We start from the raw sequence: 20764 nt of genomic DNA on the forward strand, positions 1-20764 counted from the left end.
TCTCCAAGTGTGGTGCAGGGACTGGCAGCCTCCTACCAGCTGGGAAGAGGGTCAAAATGCAGATTCCTGCTCAAGAATACTGTGAGTCTAACCCCTAATTTTACCCCTGAGGAAGGCACTACAGAGGATCAGAAGTGCTCAATCTTCCAGGGCCCACCTCGGGGAGGGTGGTATGCTGAGAGCCTACATTTTTAACAAGCTTCCTACATGATTCGAATACACATTTCAGTTTGATAAACACTCTCCCCTAGGCTCCCTATGGATGCTTCCAGTAATGACACGCTCTGCTCTTATCACATGTTTAAAAATTTGCCATGAGAAGCAGAGCTGAGGTATAAGCAGGTATTTTCTCCACCCTGCCTTGCTGCCCCAGGTAGTTGAAGCTCTAATCCCAACCATGTAACTCACCTGGGTGGGCAATTCACTGGTTAGTGGAAATTACACCCCGGGGCTCTGGAGCCCATAGACTTTGCCTACTTTTTCCAAGCTTCATCCAGGCTTCATATGTGACCCACGATGGAAAGAATACCATCAAATTGTACCAATGCTTGCATTAAGAGGAATATTATGTCCTTAAAAGTGCCTAAAATAATGTCATAACATCAAGTCATGAGGTGTACTAGCCAACCAGGTTGATAGATTAAATATTAAAATAAAAATATAATACCCATGACCCTTAATCATGAACACTGGTGAATTCTTTTCCTTTCAAGTCAGCCAGACCCCCTTTTCTCTGCTTCTGCCACCCAGATTTCTTTGCTTCTGCTGTCATAGTGAATTCATATTCATGTGTACTCCTTCCTTAAATCTCTGTGACCCATAAAATTCTCTTTGTAAATACAGTAGGCGCCCAGTGGAAGTGGTGAACCCCAGAAATTGGCATGGGCTGATTCACCAAGACTAGTCTTATTTCCTTTCTTGAAAACAACAAAATCAGACAGTGATGACTGAGGAAATGCAATATATGTCAACTGTTTGATTTCAAAAAAGGATTCGACAAGGCCTATCACAAGATGGAGTTGGGTGTCAGAACTGGGTGGGTTTGTGACTCGTTAAATGGCCACCATCTAGAGGTGTTGATACAGTGGATCACTATCAGCCTAGTGGCATGTTTCAAACAACTCTGTCTTTGGCCTTGGTTGTGGCATAACTATTAGTTTTTTTTTTCACTGACAAACTTTAAGGTATGAAAGCCACACTCACTGAATCTGCAGACAACCTAAGTCTGAAGGGACAGCACATATGTTGAACCACTGCAACAAGATCCTGACAGTCTGAAGCCGTGAACTAAATCCATCAAGAGGAAATCTAACTGGTAAGAAACCTAACACTGACCCAACACATCAGCTACATATCCTTTAGCAGAAAGGTAGCCTGGTGTAATGGCAGTACATAGGGAATAGAGATTTAACTGACATTAACTTAAAAAAAAAAAAAAGAATACAATCTTAGTTATAAGAGAAGATTATGAAAATGTGCATGCCAACAAATTGAACAAGATAAAAGAAATGGATAAATTCTTGTAAACACATAACCTCCTAATACGAAATCAAAAAGAAATAGAACATTTGAACAAGCTGATTACCAGCAATGAAACTGTATCAATCAAAAAACTCCCAACACACAAAAGTCCAGAAGCAGAAGGCTTCACAGGTGAATTCTATCAAACATTTAAAGAAGACTTAATACCTACTCTTCTCAAACTATTCCAAAAATAGGAAGAGGAAGGAAAGCTTCAAGATTAATTGTATGAGGCCCTGATGCCAAAATCGGATAAAGACACTACAACAAAAGGGAACTGTAGGCCCATATCTCTGGTGAATATAGATGCAAGAATTCCCAACAAAATGTTAGCAAACTAAATCCAATAATGCATTAAAAAAATCATCCACCACGATCAAGTGGGACTTCTTCCTGTGTTGCAGGGGTGGTTCAATATTCACAAATCAATCAATGTGATACATCACATCAATAGGAGGAAGGATAAAAACTATAGATGCAGAAAAAGCGTCTGACAAAGTACAAGATCCATTCATAATCAAAATCCTCATCAAAGAAGGTAGAGGGAATGTACCTCAACATAAAAAGGCCATGTATGAAAAACCCACAGCTAATATGATACTCAGTGGAGAAAAACAGAACTTTTCTCCTAAGGTCAGGAACAAGACAAGGATGTCCACTCTCACCACTTTTATTCAACACAGTACTGGAAGTCCTAGGCACAGCAATCACATAACTAAAAGAAATAAAAGACATCCAAATTGGTAAGGAAGAAGTAAAACCTTTACTATTTGCAGATGACATGATACTATATATAGAAAACCCTAAAGCCACTACAAAAAAACTACTAGAACTGATAAATGAATTCAGTAAGGTCACAGGATACAAAATCAATATAGAAAATCTGTTGCATTTCTATACACTAATAATGAAGTAGCAGAACGGGAAATTAAAACCACAATCCTATTTACAATTGCACCAAAAATAATAGAATACTTAGGAATAAACTCAACCAAGGAAGTGAAAGACCTATACTCTGAAAACTATAAAACACTGATGAAAGAAATTGAAGTAAAAACAAAGGGAAAGATGACTCCATGCTTATAGATTGGAAGAATTAATATTGTTAAAATGTCCATACTACTCAAAGAATCTACAGATTTAATGCAATGCCTATCAAAATACCAAAAACATTTTTCACAGAACTAAAACAAATAATCCTAAAATTTGTATGGAACCACAAAAGGCCTCAGATAGCCAAAACACTCTCGAAAAAGAACAAAACTGAAGGCATAATAACCCCAGATTTCAAGATCTGCTACAAAGCTGTAGTTATCAAAATCGTACGGTACTGGCACCAAAACAGACATAAAGATCAATGGAACAGAATAGAGATCCCGGAAATAAACACACAATTATATGGTCAATTAATCTACAACAAAGGATGCAATACGCAATGAGAAAAAGAAGAGTCTCTTTAACAAATGGTGCTGGGAAAACTGGACAACTACATGCAAAAGTATGAAACTGAACTACACTTTCTTACACTAGACACAAAAATAAACTCAAAATGGATTAAGGACCTAAATGTGAGACTTGAAACCATAAAAATCCTAGAAGACAGCACAGGCATCTGACATCAGCTGTATCAACATTGTTCTTGATACATCTCCTGAGATAATGGAAACAAAAGCAAAAATAAACTATTGGGACTGTGTCAAAATGAAAAGCTTCTGCACGGCAAAGGATACAATCAACAAAAACTAAAAGACAACCTAGTGAATGGGAGAGGATATTTGCGAATGGCATATCTGATAAAGGATTAGTACCCCAAATATATAAAGAACTTCTACAACACCTCCCCCAAAACCCAAAATAATCCAATTAAAAAATGAGCAAAAGACATGAGCAGATATTTCCCCAAAGAAGACATCCAGACGACCAAAAGACACATGAAAAGATGCTCAACATCACTCATCATCGGGAAAATGCAAATCAAAACCACAAAGAGATATTACCTCGTACCTGTCAGAATGGCTAAAATAAAAAACACAAGAAACAAGTGTTGGCAAAGATGTGGAGAAAAAGAAACCCTCTTGCACTGTTAATGGGAATGCATACTGGTGTGGCTGCTGTGGAAGACGCTATGGAGGTTCCTCGAAAAATTAAAAATAGAATTACCATATGATCCAGTAATTCTACTACTGGGTATTTACCAAAAAAATACAAAAACACTAATGTGAAAAGACATATGCATCCCTATATGTACTTCAGCATTATTTATAATAGCCAAATCAAAACAGCCCAAGTGTCCACTGATAGATTTATGCACAAAGAAGAGACAGCAGGTATAAATACATATAATTTCTTGAGGAATTATATACATATATAAAAGAATGAAATATTGCCATTTGCAAGAACATGGATGGATCTAAAGAGTATAATGCTGAGTAAAATAAATCAGTCAGAGAAAGACAAATACCATATGATTTCACTCATATGTGGAATTTAAGAAACAAAACAAACGAACAAAGGAAAAAAAGAGACAAATGAAAAACCAGACTCTTAACTATAGAGAACAAACAGATGGTTACCAGAGGGGAGGTGGGAGGGAGGTTGGGTGAAACAGATAAAAGGGGGTTCGGAGTACACTTATCATGATGAGCACTGAGTAATGTACAGAACTGTTCAATCACTATATTGTACATCTGAAACTAATATAACACTGTATGTTAACTATATCGGAATTAAAATTTGTAAATAAAAATAAAAACAAAACAAAAAGAATATGATCTTAGAATGTATGGAAAGGAGAATAGCACCTAGGGTGGGAGGAGGCGGGAGTTTAGCTCTAGTCTGTGTTGGTCAGATCACTGCTCAGAGTCTCGCTTTAACACAGGCATCAATAAAAGGAACAAGTTCAGGAAAGAGACACCAGGATGCTGAGGCCACTCAAAATGAAAGCTTATGAGGCAGGATTTACAATATTAGGTATGTTTAGCCTGGAGAAATGAAAACCTAGTTCGTTAGAAGCACACCAGAGACTGTCTTGTGGAATTATCCTCTCTGTTGCCCCAGAGAACAGGATCAAGATGAATGACCAGAAATCCCAGTGAAGTAGAGATAAGAGAATACATCATAATATCTACTGCCGGCCACAGGCCAGACAATAGGGCTGTTTGGAGAAGGAAGGAACTTTTAATCCTAGGTCTGTTCAAGCAGAGACTGGATGCCTTTTTGGTAGGGATAGGGTTGAATGTGATCAAACATCAGACAGAAGATCTGAAGTCCCTTACACCCCCAAAATTCTATGTTCACTAAACACATGTTGAACAAAGCTCCAGTACCCCCTAATCTTGTTCTTCCCTGCCCCAACAGAATGGAATGCAAATAATCTGGGATTTTACATGATGGGCTGACAACTTACCAGCAGTTTGCACAGATCATTCAGGGCATGATTTCTAAAGCCCACACCCAAATTTAAGATACCTCAATGTGACAACCGTACATTAAACTTTAGGTTTGTTATTTGGGCTTCCACTAGGCTAAATAGCCATTTCCCTCATACCCTATGGAACACAACTCTCTGGGTTTTTGTAGGTTAACTGCAATAACCACCAATCCAGGATCAATGCTGATGCTCCCCACTGGTAATTCACCTTTTTGCATCTCACAAAGCCAAGGCAACTTCATTTGAGAAGCACACTGGAAACTTTTTAGCTCTAACTGACCCACATGGTTTTGCTGGCTCCCCCTTGCTTGGGCTGTTCCCCAAAAGTCACTGCCAGCAGGTCAGTAGACAGTAAGTTCTGGGTCCAAGACACCACTTACTGTAAAATAAAACATTTCTGTTTCTTGCTGGTTGGCCCTCCTTTTGGCAATGTTGATCTTGCTCATGTAGGTCTCAGAGGCAGCCGACTTCACAGACTCTGTAGATCGACTGTGTTGGAAGGCGTCAGAAACATCAAAGTCCTCCACAGTCAGCATGTCCTGTAAGGTCTGCATGGTGGCATCCAGGGTTTTTCTAACCTGGAGAAACACAGCATGTCAACAAAAACCCTTTGGCCTCAGAATGCCTTTCACACCTCAAAATCCTTTTCCCCACTTTGTTTCTTCCACATATAGCCTCTAGGAGGTGGGCAGGACAAAGATGATCATTCTCATTATACTGATGTGGAATATAAGGCCAGCGAGCTGGCTAGGGTGAGAACCCATGTTGCCCAGTCTAACATCATTTTATTGGATTGCTTCTGCCGAAGAGAACCTGGGAGAATGTTGTGACAAACAAGGAAGCCAGGTTTCCAGGTTTGTTTCTCTTTTCCTGATTATATAGCCCCACACGAGCTCCTCCAATAGGAGGCAGTTCCCTGGAGCAGAAATATTCTGAGTGCTCATCCAGAGAGAAGAGAGGACAGAGTCTAGATAGGATGAGGGGCCATCCTCAGTGGACATACTCTCTGGTTATCTGCTCCTGACTTATCAAAAGCCTGACTGAGAAATGAGAAAAGAGAGGAAGATCATGCTGAGCCAGTCCTCCAGGATGCCAACTTCTCTCCTGGAGTCAAGTGGGACCCCCAGAAGGCTACACGTGCAGAACACATGAGACCTGACCTCGCAACATCCCTTCACTGACTTGTACCCTATACTTCGATGGAAGGTCACTCCAAAAACAGTCAGGGAAGAAACTGCATCTACATTCACTGTTAAATTATTGTCACTGAAGTCTTTCTTGTCACTCAGATCTCCACTTAAATGTCACTTCCTGGAGACATCAGAGCCCCCTGACTACTGTTCCTAACTTAGTGCCCACTATCACTTGATATTTTGCATACTGCTTTAATGTTTTATCTATTTATCTTTTTTTGCTAGACTATAATCTCCAGGAGAGGAGGCACTATGTTTTCTTGTTCACTCACTTTACTTTGCCTCTAGCACAGTGTTTAGAGCATGGAATGTGCTTAATAAATACTTGAAAAATACTGGTTGAAAGAATACTTGTGAATGAATAAATGTATGGATCAGTTCTTTCTAACACAGCCTGACAGTAGTTCAGGTTCAAAATTAAGCATTTCCATAGCCACGAACAGCCTATACAGAGGAACTTTTGCTTCATTCTCCTCTATGGGGCCCTGCTTTCCAATTTAAACCCCACTAATATTGTTATCCATATACTGTTCCATGTAAACAATTGAAAATGCTTCAGGGGAGGATACAGAATACTTTCTTCATCTCCTCTCTCTCCTCGGGTTTGAAAAATAAAAACATAATTCATTTCTGTATAACCTCCCCCCAGGGTCAGCTTTGATTCGTTATCGTCCTGCATGACAATCTGTCTCACGTCTGTCCCAGCTTTGTCCTTTGTGAAGACATGGAGTAAACCATCTCTCTCTCTTGAGATGTGAGGACAGGGGCCATGACTCCCCATCTCCAGCTGTGGTTGCACTTTCCGGTGATAAACTTGCCCAAGATTTTAGGTGACATTCCTCACATCCTGCTGTCCTTTCTCCAGGGGCCTGTGGTTGGTTGACATCCTCCCTGCATAAAGGCATCCAGGCTGGAATGGAATGTTTCCCATCTGGCTTCCTCGGTCCACATCAAAACACACCACAGCTGGTATTTCCATTCGTGCCCTCCCAGGGGCGATACTGTGTCACTAGCCACGTGGGAGGTGTGCTGGCCAAGGCAAGACAGAAGTTCCTTGGGGCTCAGGATCCATCACACATTCGGTGTGCCCTGGGCTTTTTTATTACATTGTGTAATTTAAAATACCTATAGCTATCTTTGATGATCAAAATAACACAAACTCAATGCAGATAACAGAGAAAAGCACAAGAAGAAAAAAGAAATCACCTATAATTCCTCTACCCAGATATAATCACAATTAACATCTCAAAGCATTTCTTTCTTTCCGGGCTTTTTTTCTTGTGAATAAACATAGATACACATGCACCTACTCTAGTTTACCATACTCAGGATACTACTGAACATAGAGTTCTACATCCTCTTTGTTCTTAACATCTTGGGAGCATTCCCCCATCCCTTTAAAGATTCTTGGTGTGCCCAGTTTTAATGGGTGTGTAATAATCCATCTTATGGATGAACCCTAATTTCTAATGCATTCCACAACAAGCCAGGCCTTTGTAAGGAAATCGCTTACAGGGCAGAGCGGCCCACTCACCTCCTCATTCTCTATCTTGAGAGTGGCCAGTCTGGACTGCAGCTGGTGGTACCGCATGAGCAATTCCGTCTGGACGGGCTGCTGAGCGCTGACCTGGCAAACCTGCAAAAGGACAGCCACCACCTGCCATTGCCCAGTGCTCTCATCACCTGTGTGGAGCCAGGGCTGGGGGCCATCATCAACATCCCTATCAACAGCTGAGGAAACAGGCCTGGAAAGGTTAAGTGACCTACCCATGGTCACACAGCTTGTACCTGGCAACACCAGCCAGGAACTGGGGTCTTCCTACCCCAAAGGCCACCCTCTCACACTGCAAGTTGTGGCCTCTCAGTCATGGTCTTCTAGGTTTGTCCAACCCTAGAGGGTTTACTAAACACTGTAACATAATCTCATTAAGTGAGACTAGTTCATTTCAAAGCAGGAAGTTGTAGAAGAAAGCAATGGCTTGACAAAAGCCAATGAAAAGAATAACAAATGGAAACAATCAGTAGAGTTGTCCTATTCCCCATCAGGAAGGTGCTTTGGTGAGGCAACTGTGAGTCAGTAGCCTGCTCATGGGGTGGGGGAGGAGGTGAGTGGAAGGAGACATTGCTCTCCCTACACCCACTCCACCCACGGCTCCCTTACTACCTGTGGGCTGGGTAGCCCGGCATAACTCAGCTGAGATCATAAGGGACAGTAGGGCTCTGTGATTTACTAGTTATTTACCACTAACGAGGCAACTCAAACTTCACAGTCACCTGTCATAACCATGAGGCCGGGATTTTTAGGTCCAGATGATGGGCCAAAGGGTTGAATGCAATGGCTGAGGGACGGGCCAGAAGCTGTGGGAGACCCTGCAGAAGGCCCCTCTTTTGCAGATGAAGAAAGTGGGGAGGGATGAAAAGGGAAAGCTCAAGGAGCTATTAGCATAAGGGACTTTGCACAGTTTGAGTAACCACTGTGATGCTTTGTGGCCAGGAACAAGTACCTTCCTGCACTTATTTATTTATTCATTCCAGAACACGGTTCTGAGGATCTGAGTGGCACAAAACCCAAGAGAGGGGAAAGTGGGTGATGGGCACTGAGGAGGGCACCTGTTGGGATGAGCATTGGGTGTTGTATGGAAACCAATTTGACAATAAATTTCATATTAAAAGAAAAGAAAAGAAAACAAAACCCAAGGGAGCAGAGTTGGTGGTAAGCCTCCCGTAGGGGAGGACAGGCAGTGCCCAGGCAAGGCTGCCGCCAAAGCGGCTGCGGTGAGGCCTAGCTAGCCTCCTGTGATCCAAGGTCATCCAAGGGAAGACTGTGAGATGCTTGTGTGACAATGTAGGACTCCCTTGGGGTCTAGACATAACTGGGAAGGATGTTAAGGAGAGTTAAGGTCCTGTAATTCTACAGGTGAGGCACGTGAGCCAGCAGAGTTAGGATATCAGTGGGAAACTCCTCAGATGGGGAAGCCCCTGGACCAAGAACATGACCTGAGGCCTCTGAGATCAATGTCGTGCATGTGGAACAGGGGCTGACGTTCCCCTCCCACCGATGTTCTGGGAGCACATGGGAGAACAGGTGAAACGGCCTCAAGCATGGGCTCCTGGGAGAAGCCTACCTCATCCCCCATGTGGGGCTGGAACTCAAACTTGAGTGGAGGACAGAAGACCTGGTTGCACATGTCCATGACAGTGTGCTTGTCGCTTCGGGAGTCCAGGTTGTCTACCGCGTTCTCGATGACATCCAGCCCCTCGTGGCGAGAGGTCTCCAGGTTGTACTCGGCTGAGAGGTAGGTCCGGAAGGTGCGGGCCAGGCTGGCATGAAAGCCCAAGTCACAGCACTTGGAAAGAGGCACACAACAGAAGGCTGTGGGCTGTCACATGGAGGTGGGGGCCAACGGCATTCCCTTTCCCATGACAGTGGCTTACCATTACCTCACATTCCACAGTCAAATCTTTCATCCTGGAAACCCTTGTGCACCTTGGAATCTTGCTGCACAAATCTCCCCAAAGCCCTCAGTGGGAGCTGGGTATTGTGATTTGGGCACTAGCAGAACTTCTCTAGCTCCCCAAATGCATCACATTCTTTCTCGTCTCTAGGCCTTCACACATGCATTCCCTCTGCCTGCAGACTGCCTAAATATTCTTCCTTGAGGTTTCAGTTTAGAGGTCACTTCCTCCAGGAAGTCCTCCTTGATGCACTCCCCGCTCAGAGTTTATATCACGCCTCCCTCCTCTGTGACACCTGCCAGTTGGCTTTGTGGTCACCTATTAAGATTTCAAGGTTATGCATTGTAAGCCCCATGAGGACAGACCCATGGGCTCTTGTCCACTGTGGTGCCTCAAGGCCTAGAGCTAGCAGGTGCTCAATAAAAATGTGGAAAATGAAGACAGGAGAGGGCTAGAAAGAGTAAAAAGTTGTGAGAAAGAGAGACATGGCCTGGGGCATGGGAAGCCACAGGCAGGGCTGGGCAGCTCCCTCTCCTGGGGATTGTGGCAATGGGTCCCTACTGCAGCCATGGAAAAGTGGTGACCCTCTGACTCCCTGACAGGACACAGCAGACCCAGAGGAAAAGGATCCATCCACCAGTATGGAACCTTTCCTGAGCATCTACAGGCCAGATTCCTGTCCGTGTGGGATGGGCAAGACACAAAAAGCAGCCTCAGCTCCAGCACAGATGACACAGAAGCTCTCCATGATGATGCCCCCCATGACGTTCTCTCTCCAAGCCGGCGGTCTCTTCAGCATGACCTACACATCTGGTACTCAGGAGTCAGGCTTCCATTCTGCTTTTGCTTAAACTGCCTGATTTCTCCCACGATAATATTCCCTAAACATACCTATATTCCATAAACATACCTGGGAAACCCTGCAGGCTGTGAACTGTGTATGATCACCCCTATACCTCTATACCCAGAAAAGGGCCCGGCGTAGAGGAGGGGACTTGGGAAGTGCAGGTGGAATATAAGACTGCCTGACCTGACCATATAGGGGCTGCCAGAGGCCCAATCCCACCCACGGAAGTAGAAACCAGGAGGTGATACTCATTCCCCAGGCCCCAACGCCCACTGCCCTTCCCCTCCGTCGGGGCTCACGGGACATGCACATCAGCTAAAGACAAGGGCCAGTCCGGGTGTGGGGCCCTGTTCAGTCCCAGCCTCCCCAGGTGCTCACGTCGATTAGGTCGGAGACGTCATGGATGTAGTACTTGCTGATAGCTGCGTTGGTGGCCGCCAGATTCAGCAAGTAGTCATTCCGGGCCTTTGTGCATTTCAGCTTGTTCTCAGAATACTTTGCCTGCCTCTGCAAGAACACAGTAGACGTAAGAGCTGAGGCACTAACCTGGCTCTCATCCCTCTTTCGAACCCTCTTCCTTCAGGCTCCTCGTTGCTCAGTCCCCTCTGCCTTTCCTTTAAGAGGCCAAGTTCACTCCTGCCTCTAGGCCTTCAGGCTCGTTCCCTCTGCCTGGTAAGCCATCCTTCCAAGTCCCTATGAGGCCTGCTCCTTCCGTCCTTCAGGTCCTTCCCCAAAATCAGGTGGCCAGAGCAGCCTCTGAGAACAACCTTGCCTGAAATGAGTCTTCAGCATCTGCAGTGCCCCTCCCCCGTTCCCTTCCCCTGATCTACTTTTTTCACTTATTTTATCTTTGTTCAATTTTTAGTGATTGTTTTCATTTTCATTTAATTTTTTTAAAGACTGTATATTTAGAGCAGTGCTAGGTTCACAGCAAAAACTGAGAGGGTACATTAGTTCCAACTGATAAACCTACAGTGACACATCATAATCACCCAGCATCCATAGTTTACATTAGGGCTCACTCCTGGTATTTTACATTCTATGGGTTTGGGCAAAGGTATAACAATATACATCCATCATTATAATATCAGACTGAGTAGTTTCCCTGCCCTAGAATACTCTGTGCTCTCCCTATCCATTTCCTCCCTGCCACCTACCCCTGGCAACCACTGATCTTTCTCCTGTCTCCATAGTTCTGCCTTTTCTAGGATGTCATGTCGTTGGCATCGTACAGTATGTGGCCTTTTCAGATTGACTTCTTTCACCTAGTAATATGCATTTAAGGTTCTTCCATGTCTTCTAGGGGCTTGTTACCTCATTTCTTTTTAGCACTCAATAACATTCCACTGCCTGGGTGGACCACAGTTCGCTTACCCATTCACCTACTGAAGGACATCTTGGTTGCTCTATTTTTCTTCATAACCATTCTTCACTACCTGAAATTATATTTTTTACCTCTTTGTTTACTTGCTGGTTTTTGGGGTACCCCACTAGAAAGTAAGCTCTATGAAGTCAGGGACTTGATCTGCCCCAGTCATCACTGGGCCTGGAGCACCCAGAACTGTCTCTGCACAAAGTAGGCAGTAAGCACTTTTCACTGGTTGTGTGGACATGAATGGTGAGAGAGGCAGACTGGGCAGCTGGAGATGCCAGTGTTGGCTAGGAGCTGGATGGCCTCCCTGGAAAGCTGCTTCTGTCCTGGGCCAGCCTGGGCAGGAAGAGGTAGAGAGAAAGTGGGTTGCAGAGCTGTCCCTTTACCCCTTTCAGACGATGAGTCCTGTTCTGGGTAGAAAAACGGCTCTCCTTTAACAAACAGGGTTTTCCTCCTTCACCTAGGCACTCTTAAATCTTCCTTATTCCAAGCAAAACTATGGAAGTGGCCCAAGTGTCCACTGATGGATGAACGGATAAAGAAAAAGTGGTAAAGGTGTGCTTGGGTGGCTCAGTCGGTTAAACGTCCAACTCTTGATATTGGCTCAGGTCATGTTGGGCTCTGCACTGAGCAGTGAGCCTGGAACCTGCCTGGGATTCTCTCTCTCCCTCTCTATCTGCCCCTCCCCTGCTCGTGTTCCCTCTCTCTCAAAGTAAATAAACATTTTTTTAAAAAATGATCTAGAGAATATAGTGCTAAGTGAAATAAGTCATTCAGAGAAAGACAAATACCATATGATTTCACTCATATGTGGAATTTAAGACACAAAACTGTAAACAAAGGAAAAAAGAGACAAATAAAAAACCAAACTCCATGGCAAATAAACTGATGGTTACCAGAGGGGAGGTGCGTGGGGAGAGGGTGAAAGAGGTGAAGGGGACCAAGAAGGGGATTTAAAAAACCTTTCATTCCAGATCGTGTTCTCCTAGCTACCTAGTAGGGGTGCTTCCATGTCAACCTTTGAATTCTCTTCATAGATCTCCTCTGACCTTTCTCCAGGGCCCACTTATTCTGGGAAACAAATTCCTCCTTGTAGTTATAGTCCTGTACCAGCCACGTACCCGACTCCTCACAGAGAATTTTGAGACTCCTCACCCATTTCCAGGGTGACCCCCACACCACTTTCAGCCCTTCATGAATTCGTAACATTTTATACCTGGAAAGGATAGTAAAGATATCGTAGTTTAATTCACCCACTTTATAGGTGAGAAAATGAAAACTGAAAAGAAGTGGCTTGGGGGCACCTGGCTGGCTCTGCTGGTAGAGCACACCACTCTTAATGTCAGTGTTGTGAGTTGAAGCCCCACGTTAGGTGTGGAGATTACTTAAAAAAAAAAAAAAAAGTGGATTGTCCAAGAGCCAAATGGCTGATTAGCATAGAACTCTGAACTAAACTTAGTCTCCAGATCTCCCAGCTGGTGGTCTCCCTCACCTATTTATGCCCCATGTTGTAGTTCTGTAATTCCTTACCTGCTTGTCTTATTTTCTTTCTTTGTTTCTGCCTTTCTTTCTTTCTTTTCTTTCTCTTCTTTCTTTCTTTCCTTTCTTTTTTCTTAATATATTCACAGTATTGTACAATAATCAGCACTATCAAAATTTAGAATATCAATCCCAAAAGAAACCCTATACCGATTAGCAGTCACCCTCCATTCTCCTCTGCCCCAGCTCCTGGCAACCAACAATCCACTTTCTGTCTCTGTCTAGTCTGCACATTTCATATAAATAGAATCATACAATATTATGACTGGTTTCTCTTACTCAGCATATTGTTTTCAAGGTACATCCATGTTGTAGCATATACCAGCATTTCACTCCTTTTCGTGGCTGAATAATATTCCGCTACATGGTTAAACCACATTTATTCATCCATTCACCAACTGATGGACATCTGGATTGTCTCTATTTTTTGGCTACTATGGATAATGCTGCTATGAACATTCATGTGCAGGTCTTTGTGTGGATGTATGTTTTCATTTTTCTTGCGTAGATTGCCTAGGATGGAACTGTTGAGTCATATGGTAACTTTATGTTTAACAGTTTGAGGAACTGACAAATTGTTTTCCCAAATGGCTGAACCATTTTACATTCCCTCCAGCAATGTGTAAGTGTTCAAATTTCTCTGCAACCTCACTAGCACTTATTATTATCTGCCTTTTTTATTTTAGCCATGTTGGTAGGTATGGAGTGATATCTCACTGTGGTTTTGATTTGTATTTCCTTACTGACAAATGATGCTGAGCATCTTTTCATGTGCTTATTAACCACTCATGTAAGCTCTTCAGAGAAATATCTATTCAAATCCTTTACCCATTTTTAAATTGAGTCTCCGTCTAATTATTGGGCAGCACACTTTTCTTTGCCTTCGAAATTACCCTGGAATCTTACTTTATTTGCCTATGGTTACTTTTCCAGGTCACCGAGGCCCTGGTAAATTTTATTTCCACTCAATCTCCTATCATTTTAAGAGATGTAGGATCATATAATCATTGAATTAGACCCATAGAAGCCCAAATAAACATGTGGTGCAATGTTTGGGACACAGAAGAGCTCAGAAATATTTGCTGATTGTATGGAATGAATGAATACAGAGAATTCAACAAGAAAATCAGAGCTTTTATGAAGAAAGAAACCTTAGAAGTGACCTAACCTAAGATGACAAAAAAGCATGTACGCTGACCTTCTAAATTCCCTGGCCGTGGCAGACATCATTAATTGATCACAGCTCTGTTTTTAACTGATGCGTGAAGGAGGCTTCACAATCTTCAACACAGAGCCCTGGGCAGGCACTACCAATCAATCAGAGTGGATGTGAAAGAGAACAGTCATTTGCCATCACTCTCAGATTTTTAAACTGAGGCTCAGGGGCGCCTGGGTGGCTCATTTGGTTAAGCGTCCGACTTCAGCTCAGGTCTGATCTCTCTAGTCCCCAGTTCGAGCCCCACATCTGGCTCTGTGCTGACAGCTCAGAGCCTGGAGCCTGCTTTGGGTTCCGTGTCTCTCTCTCTCTCTGTCCCTTCTCCACTTGTGCTTTGTCTCTTTCTCAAAAATAAGTAAACATTTAACTGAGGCTCGGGGAAATACTGTAAATGTGGCCTTTTCAAAACCCAGTCTGTCTGACTCCAATGCTAGCACTCCTTTCACCGTGCCCCACTAAAGCACTTTATCAGCTCCCATACATGGTAATTCTAAATCTCCCATCTTTAGCTTGTCCCATCTTGGAATGGGTTCATTGGGTTCCCCAGGCACTGGTTGGCAACACAATGCTGTTTCCTCTTGTTGGGACACACTCAACCCCAACCAGCCCTCCAGCCACCAAAACGGACTCCCAAGCAAGCCCCTGCCCCAACAAATGTCCGGTGATTCCTGCCCATCTGAGAATGTGCTTGCTGGGCGTGATTCTCGTTACAGTTCAGCTCTCTTGTCAGCTGGCCCTTTCCCTGCCTGTTGATCCTGGCACAAGGCCAGGCCTGACAAGTGCTAGCGAGGCATGGCCAGCCCTGCCTCCTCCGTGACACTGACCTCCAAGAGAGCACATGATGGTGGCTCAGCACATGCACCCTCAGGGTGCATAGGGGGAAGGCTGAGGCTGTCAGCAGGAAGCATGCCCCTGCCTTCTACCCTGCCCTCAATTTTTCCTGGGCCTTCACTTACCTTCTCCTTCATCTTCTCAATTTTCTTCACAGAGCTGCGGCGCTGGGGCCGGTCCTCGTGTCGGAGCAGGTTCATGCTGAGGTCACCAGACTTGTTGAACTGCTTCTCCTCCTGCTTCTCGGCCTCCTTTAGTTTGCTTTCTGCACTGATGCTCTCTGCGTGGTACATGTGGTAGGTTTTCATGACCTGGGGACAGAGGAGAGCAGGAAATCAGCAGCACGCACGGCCCAGCATGCCATCCCAGTGCTCCCGGCCCCCTTCAGGTTCTGCGTGCCAGTAAGCTGTGCTGTACCCTCTTCCCACCACACCCTTGGGCTCCTGGCCGTTCTTTACTTTCGCACAAACTTGGGGAACGATGATGGTCATCAGTGGCAGCTTCATCGCCATCATCATCATCACCAACTCATTAAGTCCTGACTGAATGCCAGGAATGGACGCGTAAAGAGGAAATTTAAGGGGCGCCTGAGTGGCTCAGTCAGTTAAGTGTCCGACTTCAGGTCAGGTCATGATCTTACAGTTCGTGGGTTTCAGCCCTGCACTGGGCTCTGTGCTGACAGCTCACAGCCTGGAGCCTGCTTCAGATTCTATATCTCCCTCTCTCTCTCCACACCTCCCCTGCTTGTGCTCTGTCTCTCTCTCTCTCTCTCCCTCTCAGAAATAAATAAATAAACATTTTTTTTAAAAAGGGGGGAAACTGAAAAGCCCCCAAGTATTTGGGAGTCTCAGAGGTGATATGACAAACTTGGCCCTCCCTCAGCTGCCCTCTCTGGCCCTGCCAGCCATGACTCTTGTCCTTCACTCCCTCCCTCCTCCCAGTGTCACTGGGAAAGCCCCTCCTCAGGGGCTCAGGGAATGCCCATGGGAACAAGCAAATCGTCTCCTCAGCTGTCTCCTTATTGGCCTGCAAATGGAAATGGTTCTGTCCCCAAAAGGAGCATCACTGGGTAACCTAGTTGCTATTCTACACTTTCTGAAAGAAACTCATCCTTGGCTATACAGTGTATTCCCACAAAGCAAACTGCACTTTGCTCTTCTGCTTGCATAGTAGAAGTACATATTGTTATAGCAAGGGAATTTTTGAGACAGAAGAAATCCTAGACATCATCTAATCCAATCACTAAATTTTACAAATAAGGAAACTGAGGCCCCAGAGGGCAAAGTGGCTTTTCCAAGACTGAACAGTATTATCAGCGTAGTCTCCAAACTTTGCCTCCGTGTGGCCAACAGTACGATCAAGCTACAGAACACTTCCATGACACCACAGAGATCCCCACCCCTCCCCCGGCCCCAGACAATCACTGATTTCCTTTCTGTCACTGTCAGGGTTTTGTGTGTTCTAGAACTTCGTATACATGGAACCAACACATATAAATTCTTTGGGTTCCACCCTCTTTTGCTCAGCAGAATTTTTTTGAGATTCTCCCAGTTCTTTTTCATTGCTGAGTAGTTATTATTACATTGTATAGGTCTATCACTATTTGTGTATTTATTCATATGTTAGTAGTTACCTGGGTTGTGCACAGTTTTGGTCTATTATGAATAAAGCTGCTAAAAATGTTCACGTATAATTCTTTGTGTGGACATATGTTTTCATCTCACTCAGGTAAATATCTAGGAGTAGAATGTAGGGTCATATAGGAAGCATATGTTCAGCCAAATTAGAATTCTGGTCTCTTTACCCAAATGTCCACTGATGGATGAATGGATAAAGATGTGGTATACACACACACACACACACACACACACACACACAATGAAGTATTACTCAGCAATCAAAAAGAATGAAATCTTGCCATTTGCAACCACGTGGATGGAACTAGAGGGTATTATGCCAAGTGAAATTAGAGAAAGACGAATATCATACGACTTCACTCATATGAGGAATTTAAGATACAAAACAGATGAACATAAGGGAAGGGAAGCAAAAATAATACGAAAACAGGGAGGGGGACAAAACATAAGAGACTCTTAAAAGGGAGAACAGGGGGATACTGGAGGGGTTGTGGAAGGGGGGATGGGCTAAATGGGTAAGGGACATTAAGGCATCTACTCCTGAAATCATTGCTGTACTATATGCTAACTTGCATGTAAGTTAAAAAATAAATTATTATAATTAATTAACTAACTAATTAATTTTAAAAAAGAATTCTGGCCTCTTTTAATCCACCACTCTTTCTACCATACCATACTGTTTTCGTAATTTGTTACCATTTTCTCGGCAGGTGTGAAGAGTTTCGGCAGCCTTAAAACAAGTTGGGCAGTCCCATATCAACAGGACTTCATCTCCCAGTTGCACCTTTCCTGGGTACTATCAAGTTTATGATCATATTTCTGTGCTAAGAAACACACGAACTTTCTGGAATCCATTGCTCCTGAGCTTTGCTTGTTCTCTTCTCTTGTCATTTGGATAATCATAGCAGCTAATAAAGCAGAGGCTTCTACCTGGGGAAAGGATACACTCCTGCCTAATGGGGCCATTTAAATCAGAGAACTTGGAACAAACTCTTGCTCAACATTATAACCTTATTCCTTCTCATCTGAAGTCCTGTGAAGTGAGTTTATTAGATGAAGAATTCCTCTCTCTTACCATTAAATCACAGCATCAGTCTGTTGCACAGAAAGCCCCATTTGCCATCGGCCAGGAGTTAATGTGGGAAGTATCTGTTGTAGAACATAGTAGGTATTGTAGAGCATGAGCTCTGATACAAATGTCTGGTGCAAATGTCCTGATGGTGCCTCTTACCAGCTGTGTGACCTTGGGCAAGTCACGGAACCTCTCTGACCTCTACTTCCTCATTGTAAAATGGCGACGACCACGACACCTACCTCATAGATTGTTATGAAGACTAAGTGAGCTAACGTAGGTAAAGTGCTGAGAACAACAACTGCCACATGATAAGAGCCACGTAGACATTAGCTGCTACCACCAACACCACCGTCATCATCACCCCTGATTTGGGCTGAGGGTTTGAGAACCTTGAATTTACTCATTGGAGTTCAGGAAAATGCTTACAAATTCTAAAGAACATTAGGTATTGCACAAAATTTTATTCTCTTTTTCTTAAATGTTTATCTATTTTTGAAAGAGAGGGAGTAAGCCGGGGAGGGGCAGAGAGAGAGAATCCCAAGCAGGCTCCGTGCTGTCAGCGCAGAGCCCAACACAGGGCTTGAACTCACGAACCGTGAGATCATGACCTGAGCCAAAATCAAGAGTCGGACACTCAACTGACTGAGCCACCTAGGCACCCTGCAAAATTTTATTCTATACCATGTTTCTCCCTTCTTCTTTCATCTTGAAAACCTCCCCAAATGTCAAAACAATAAATGAATAAAAAATGCAATCAACTTTTCTTTATTGGTCTTGGTGGAAAGACCTCTTCTGTGCATCCCACCCATGTTTGCTTTTTTGAATTGCCCTAAAGCCTCTAGAGATGCTATTCTCAGTGATTTCTTCCACTCCTCGTGCCAGTTCCACTAAACTTATTTCCAAACTCACTGGACCAGAAAGTGTGCCAGATCGATGTGTTCTCGACATCTAGTGGCCAAAAGGAACGACTGCAGGCTTCTAGAAAACCAAAGCAATTGCCTATTTTTCCACCATCTTTATGCCACAGCTCCGGCTCCAGGAATGTCATACATATAAGACTTGGGAATGCCTGCTGAAGTCTATCTCCAAGGGCCCCGCGTTTCCATTCTCAAAGTTTTTCTCTATTCCTCTGCATTCATGGGGACCACTGGTGTCTTTACTTTTCTACCATGCTGCTGGGGTGTTCATTTCTGGACTTACTCCCTTCTGGGTTCAATGATTCTTACAAAAGCCACTTTTTCTGTTTCAGCTGCTGAGGTCTGCTTCTCTCACCATTAATCTATCATCTGTGTTGAGTAGTTCAGAGGAAGAAAGAGCGTTTCTATTTGCAATTAGATCTTCCTGTCCAATCATCCATGCATCCATCCATCTATTCACTCAAGGTCAGCATCCCAGCTGGGTGTTCTCAGCCTCCCACATTTCCCTTTGCCTAGTTTTCCACTGAACCACTGAGTACTTTTCCTGCTCTACATCAAGCCAAACTTGCCAGCACAGTCTCTGAGCTGAGTTGCAAAAATCCCATGATTGGAGAACACAGCCCGACAACCCTGGGACCAAACTCTCTGGATCCAATTGGTAATTCTTTATCCTAAGAATAACAGTGAACTTGGTTGCCCAGGATGACTTATGTCACACAGCTGCCACAAAAGAGTTTACCTGGGGACCTCTCGGAAATGAGTCTAACTAAAGCCAGAATCCTCTAGATGATGCCTTTATTTAATTACCTGAAATACAGGTTTTAGCATGAAATGTCCTTAGCTCAACAGAACAGTCTGCTCAATACTGCCAGTCCAGGATGTGCTAATTAATATTTAAAATTATCAATTACTTCAGAGTTTGCAAACCTCTTTTTTTATTATCTCCAAGGAGCATTTCAATGAATCCTTATCCCAACCCTGGGAGGCAGTATGATAACAATAATGGTGATAGCAGCTAACATTTATTGAGCACTTACTTACATGCCTGGCCTTGTTCTAAGCACTGTACATATACAAACTCTCTTATTTCCCACAAAAACCCTAGAAGGTAGATACCATATGATCCCTGCTTTATGGATACGGAAACCACAAAATAGGGACGAAAGCGTCCTCTTCCCCAAAGGGAAATCAGGAGACCTGGTTTTGAGACTCAACCCCAACTTGCTGGGTGACTTTGACAGAGGCTTGTCCTCTCTGTGCCACCTGGTGGAGACCAGAATGGGGGTGGGTAGGAAAGTACTCTGTAAGTTGTAACAACAAAGTGACTGGCTGACAGCCCCAGTGTTGGGGGTGGGAAGGGAGCAGAGGTGGATGCAGGCATTCAGCTGAGGCCAAGGCACTGAGACCCAGTCTTCAACTTGGCACCTCTAAAGGACCTCTCAGAGGCACCCACCTAGCTTTCTGCCCAGCTTAATGGGACGTTCATGTTCCAACCCTGTAGACCCAATCAGGGAAGCCCTGTGGAACAAGTCTAGCACAGGCTGAGAAGGAGCCTGTAAGGGCATGTAAGTTGAGACCATTGTTCTTGGACACAGATCAGTTTCATATATTCTCAAAAGGCTCCCCAGAAATCTTGGTGTATTAGCCCATCTTGAAAGAAACTGAGGCTCAGAAATGGCAAGTGGATTGTACAAAGTCACTCAGCGAGCCACACAGCTAGGACTTCTGAG

At 44.0% G+C, this 20764-nt stretch overlaps 1 protein-coding gene across 4 annotated transcripts in view; it reads right to left on the minus strand.

Annotated features, from left to right (window-relative positions):
* SRGAP3 (SLIT-ROBO Rho GTPase activating protein 3) overlaps positions 1-20764 on the minus strand; it is a 261377-nt gene that overhangs the window by 61601 nt on the left and 179012 nt on the right. For all 4 annotated transcript variants that reach the window (XM_015545247.2, XM_007075517.3, XM_042979459.1 and 1 more), the window contains exons 5-9: positions 15531-15716; positions 10826-10954; positions 9270-9491; positions 7679-7780; positions 5332-5529 (exon numbers count right to left, since the gene is read on the minus strand). In XM_015545247.2, coding sequence (XP_015400733.2) covers positions 5332-5529; positions 7679-7780; positions 9270-9491; positions 10826-10954; positions 15531-15716 — 837 coding nt within the window. The remainder of the gene's footprint in view (positions 1-5331; positions 5530-7678; positions 7781-9269; positions 9492-10825; positions 10955-15530; positions 15717-20764) is intronic.

Source organism: Panthera tigris, chromosome A2, assembly GCF_018350195.1.
Source record: "Panthera tigris isolate Pti1 chromosome A2, P.tigris_Pti1_mat1.1, whole genome shotgun sequence".
Taxonomy (NCBI): domain Eukaryota; kingdom Metazoa; phylum Chordata; class Mammalia; order Carnivora; family Felidae; genus Panthera; species Panthera tigris.